Source organism: Heptranchias perlo, unplaced genomic scaffold (genome assembly GCF_035084215.1).
Source record: "Heptranchias perlo isolate sHepPer1 unplaced genomic scaffold, sHepPer1.hap1 HAP1_SCAFFOLD_1923, whole genome shotgun sequence".
Taxonomy (NCBI): domain Eukaryota; kingdom Metazoa; phylum Chordata; class Chondrichthyes; order Hexanchiformes; family Hexanchidae; genus Heptranchias; species Heptranchias perlo.
The window spans coordinates 1-5,519 of NW_027139191.1; the positions used below are offsets into that span (position 1 = coordinate 1).

The 5,519-nt window shown below is 51.8% G+C and overlaps 1 protein-coding gene across 1 annotated transcript; it reads left to right on the forward strand.

Moving 5' to 3' along the window:
* Positions 1–1,099: 1,099 nt before the first annotated feature.
* Positions 1,100–4,970, forward strand: LOC137309942 (taste receptor type 1 member 3-like; the record flags this gene model as incomplete). Its single annotated transcript, XM_067977942.1, has 3 exons — positions 1,100–1,303; positions 3,354–3,474; positions 3,832–4,970. Coding segments are annotated over 3 exons (1,254 nt in total), but the record flags the coding sequence as incomplete, so codon positions are not given.
* Between the last annotated feature and the right edge of the window lie 549 nt (positions 4,971–5,519).

Sequence of the window (5,519 nt, forward strand, 5' to 3'; positions counted from 1 at the left end):
CCCCAGTAGTGACCGCACTGTCTGATCACAGGGTCCCCAGTAGTGACCGCACTGTCTGATCACAGGGTCCCCCAGTAGTGACCACACCGTCTGATCACAGGGTCCCCCAGTAGTGACCGCACTGTCTGATCACAGGGTCCCCAGTAGTGACCGCACCGTCTGATCACAGGGTCCCCCAGTAGTGACCCCACTGTCTGATCACAGGGTCCCCCAGTAGTGACCGCACTGTCTGATCACAGGGTCCCCCAGTAGTGACCGCACTGTCTGATCACAGGGTCCCCAGTAGTGACCGCACTGTCTGATCACAGGGTCCCCAGTAGTGACCGCACTGTCTGATCACAGGGTCCCCCAGTAGTGACCACACCGTCTGATCACAGGGTCCCCCAGTAGTGACCGCACTGTCTGATCACAGGGTCCCCCAGTAGTGACCGCACTGTCTGATCACAGGGTCCCCCAGTAGTGACCGCACTGTCTGATCACAGGGTCCCCAGTAGTGACCGCACTGTCTGATCACAGGGTGTGTATACCCTGAACCTGTAGACTGATTCCCAGAGAGAGAAAAGCTGCTCTTTCTCTGTCCCGACTGTGACCTGCAATCGCTCTTTACACACGGACTCAGTGTGAAACAAGTAGAAAACTTTCCCTTTTTTTAAACACACTCGCAGGAATTCACACCTTTACTCTGTGTGGATTTGAAGCCAGGCCCCAAGTGCCTTTCCCCCCAGTGCCTCCCCATCTCCCGCGGTCTTTAGTCCCAGTCTCCAGGGTCATCTATTTCCTGCTGTGACAAATCTGGAGTCCTCCAGTCCTGAAATGTACAATCGCCCTGGAGATAACAGCCTAGAAATTTGGCTGCGTGCCCCCCCATTCTTGGTCACTTACTGACCTCTTAAACTCCCAATCTGGCGGGCAGGAAACGCCCATGCAGTTTCAGCCGGAGGTGCTCCTCCCACCAGATTATATTTAGGGGGCAGCGTGAGTATCACGTGCTGCCTGAGTCAACACTAACAGGCGTGAGCAGCATTTTCAGGAGCAGTCAGATTTCTAGGACAAGACCTGAAATGATCGATACTTGACTGACTTTTTTTTTTGTTAACAGCTGCTGGAAGAATTAAAGCGAGTGAATTTCAGTGTCAGTAACACCACCGTTCACTACGATGCTGCAGGAAACCCTCAGAGAGGGTACGACATCATAACCTGGACTCGCCACGCTGGCCGGCTCAGGCTGCCAGTGATTGGCAGCTACAAGGATCACCTGACCATCCACACTGCCCAGATTCAATGGAAAACAGACGACAATACCGTAAGTCAGGGTGACATTTATATGGAATAATGCCCATCCCCCACTCCAATCGCTCCACCATTGGCGGCCGTGCCTTCAGCCGTCCAAGCCCTAAGCTCTGGAATTCCCTCCCTAAACCTCTCCACCTCTCTTTCTCCACGTTAAAACCTAGCTTTTGGACCAAGCTTTTAGTCACCCATCCCAGTATCTCCTTTTTTGGCTCAGTGTAAATTTTTGTCTGATAATCGCTCCTGTGAAACGCCTTGGGACGTTTTCTGACGTTAAAGGTCTCTCTCACCCTGGTCGTTCTGCCTGGTATGGCCCTCATTTCCGCTCCCTTAAGTCCAAAGGATGTATGAATGTTTATGGCGGACAACTGGTTTAGTCATTCATCGCCATATTTGGCTGGATCACATAAAGCACTATCGGCTCCTACTCTCCTCTGCCAAAACTGATCACTAGTCCAGGAGCATCCTGGAATGCAAAGATAACCCCTGGCTTCTCCGTCACTACAAATTGTCTTCTTAAACCCCTCTCCCCTGCCCGCTCCACCCTCACCTCCAACGAAAAGTGTGAGGAGCTCATGGACTTCTTTGTCACTAAGATTGAGACCATCCGTTCAACTGCCTCTGCCACTTCCCTCCCTTCCCCAAGCTCACCGAGCCAAACTTCAACCCAAGGTTACCCCCTGCTCTAGCCCTGAACTCGCATCTTTCTCTAGTTTCTCTTCTATCTCCCCTCACGCCCTCTCTGAGCTCATCTTGACCATTTTTTGTCTGATAACGCTTCCCTGAAGCATCTTGTCATGCTTTCCTACATAAAAGACATTATATACATGCAAGCTCTTGCATTGCTATCACTTTTCCAAGTAGTGGGAGGATTCCGATGCTGATTAACAGTCTGACAGGCCGTGACGTGAACACTCCTTCCACGGCCGTGACCGTCTCTATACCGGCCGATCGGGGGGTTAGTCCAATCCGGGGGGAGGGTTTTATGGGCTCCCACAACCCATACGATGAGGGGAGGGGAGGGTCACCCGCACCCCCCGGACACGAACATCCCGCTGGATGTCAACCCGGAATTCAGAGCCGGAGCTCCGGTCTCCGCTCTCCGGGACTGTCTGGAGTTCCAGTCTCCAGTCTCCGGGACTGTCTGGAGCTCCGTTCTCCAGTCTCCGGGACTGTCTGGAGTTCCAGTCTCCAGTCTCTGGGACTGTCTGGAGTTCCGGTCTCCAGTCTCCGGGACTGTCTGGAGCTCCAGTCTCCAGTCTCCGGGACTGTCTGGAGTTCCGGTCTCCAGTCTCTGGGACTGTCTGAAGCTCCGGTCTCCAATCACTGGCACTGTCTGGAGCTCCACTCTCCAGTTGCCGGGACTGTCTAGAGCTCCAGACTCCAGTCTCCTGGACTGTCTGGAGCTCCAGTCTCCGGTCTCCAGTCTCCTGGACTGTCTGGAGCTCCAGTCTCCAGTCTCCGGGACTGTCTGGAGCTCCAGTCTCCGGTCTCCAGTCTCCTGGACTGTCTGGAGCTCCAGTCTCCAGTCTCCTGGACTGTCTGGAGCTCCAGTCTCCAGTCTCCGGGACTGTCTGGAGCTCCAGTCTCCAGTCTCCGGGACTGTCTGGAGCTCCAGTCTCCAGTCTCCTGGACTGTCTGGAGCTCCAGTCTCCGGTCTCCAGTCTCCGGGACTGTCTGGAGCTCCAGTCTCCTGTCTCCAGTCTCCGGGACTGTCTGGAGTGCACCGAACTCAGAGGCTAGGACTGCATTCACTGAGCCAAAGGCTCGCTCAGATCTCTGAGCTGATTTCTTCAATCTTTTTAAGCAGTGTGAATCTCTGTGGCCCAAACTGTCCAAATACATCACTGATTGCAGTCCCAGGGCAGAGAATAGATTGGACCGAGTTAACACCGATAAAAACTGGAGGGGTTTCTGGTGAATGAACGGCTCCCAACCTCAAACATAGTGAGCCAGTTAGAGTCAATCCTCAGGGCCCAGTCCACAGAGAACCAATGATCCCTGCAGTGTTTATAAGGCTCTGTAAGAACTAATGAGCATGCTACCTGTGTACACACTCGCAGGTACCTCCATCCCACTGTTCCAAGAGCTGTGACCCGGGGCAGAAAAAGATTCTCACCAGCCTGTACTCTTGCTGCTTCAAATGTGAAGATTGTCCGAGAGGAACCTTCCAGAACTCGACCGGTGAGTCTGATTACTCACCTTCTGACACGCAGTGGATTAGATCATAGCAAACAAATCGGAGCAGATCATTCGCTAACACTTTAATTACAGCAAGAAACCCAGTTATAGGGAGATCGATAGTTTATATATAGAATAACAGATACCCGGGAGTGAGTTACAGGCTGGAATCTAATCGAGGGGTTCGGGGGGGTTTATATATAGAATAACAGATACCCAGGAGTGAGTTACAGACTGGAATCTAATCGAGGGGTTCGGGTGGGATTGTCACTGGGTGCAAGATGTAAAGGGTTTTCTCTGTCATATTGCTACCTGATGAGCATTATTTTATGTTTTGTAAGTAACGATTTAATTTTACAGATGGCTTTTCATGCAATCCTTGCCAACCCGATGAGTGGTCCCCACCAAACAGCCCTTCCTGCTTTAAGAGGACCCTGCAGTACTTGTCCTGGGCCTCACCTGTCGGTGTAACTCTGCTGTTGCTCATGGTGCTCGAGCTCACTCTGATATTGGCTGTCACGGTGATCTTTCTGGTGAATTCTAGCTCTCCGATGGTGGAAGGTACTGGAGGAAAGATGAACATGGTCACCCTGACCTCACTGGCTCTCCTGTGCTGCGGCTCGTTGCTGTATCTCGGCGAACCCACTGAACTCGCCTGTAAATCACGCCAGCCTCTCACTGCCATCAGCCTCACCATCTGCATCTCAACTCTTTTAGTTAACTCGGTGCAGATTGTGCTCACCACTGAGCTCACCAGCTTAACCAAGTCTTTCCTGCACAGATACAAACACACTGGCAGATACCTCGTCATCTGCACCAGCCTCGGGGGACAAGGCTGCATTTGCTATTTTTGGCTGAACACCCACGGTGACTTTCTCCTGAGGACGACGGGCGATTCTGAAGATGCCCTTGTCCTCTTCTGTAAGAGCGATGCGGAGGTGATGTTCTGGTTGATGTTGGGGTGCAGTGGGCTACTGGCACTGGCCTGTTTCATGTGTACCTTTCTGATCCAGACCCCGGCTCAAACCTACAACTTGGCCCGAGAGATCAGTATCTCCATGCTGTTCTATCTCACCACCTGGATCTGCTTCATCCCAATCTATCCGACTGTAAACAAGAAACATGCAGCAGCCGTCGAGATTTCTGCCATACTCATCAGTTCCTTCGGAATCCTCACTGCCTATTTCATCCCCAAATGTTCTGTTATTTGGTTTAAGCCGCAGTACAACACCACCGAATATTTTCAAATATACACTCTGCAAACTCCAACAAGGAAGGACGTGAAGTGAGAACATTGTTATTTTGGGAGGGGTGTTGGGCCCCCTCCCTCCAGCAGGGTGTAGGTCTTCAGACCTAAAGTAGATCCCAAATGTACCATGTGATGTGTAACGTATGCTGTGGGCGTCTACAGGTGACACATACAATCCGATTATATTGTAGAAGCCGAGACATTCCCAGGGTTGGTCAATCATTAAACTATATGAGTCATTTTGCCTCCAGATTTCTTTGTTATCTCCTTCTTCTCTTGAAGGCAGTGTCTCTTACTGTCAGTTCCATGAGGTGATCATATCGTTGTCACCATTCGTCTAGTCTGAGCCTGGACAAAGAGTTTTGACAAAGATTGACAGATGGGCGGACTCACAGGGGAACCTGGCCTGTCCTCTCCTGACATCTATAAACCCTTCCAGGAGGTCCCACTGCATCTTGGTCAGAATACTCGATAGGTAGCTGAGGTACATAGAGGGCACTCAATGGGTAACCGGGGTACACAGAGGGCACTCAATGGGTAACTGGGGTACACAGAGGGCACTCATTGGGTAACCGGGGTACACAGAGGGCACTCAATGGGTAACTGGGGTACATAGAGGGCACTCAATGGGTAACTGGGGTACATAGAGGGCACTCAATGGGTAACTGGGGTACACAGAGGGCACTCATTGGGTAACCGGGGTACATAGAGGGCACTCATTGGGTAACCGGGGTACATAGAGGGCACTCAATGGGTAACTGGGGTACACAGAGGGCACTCATTGGGTAACCGGGGTACA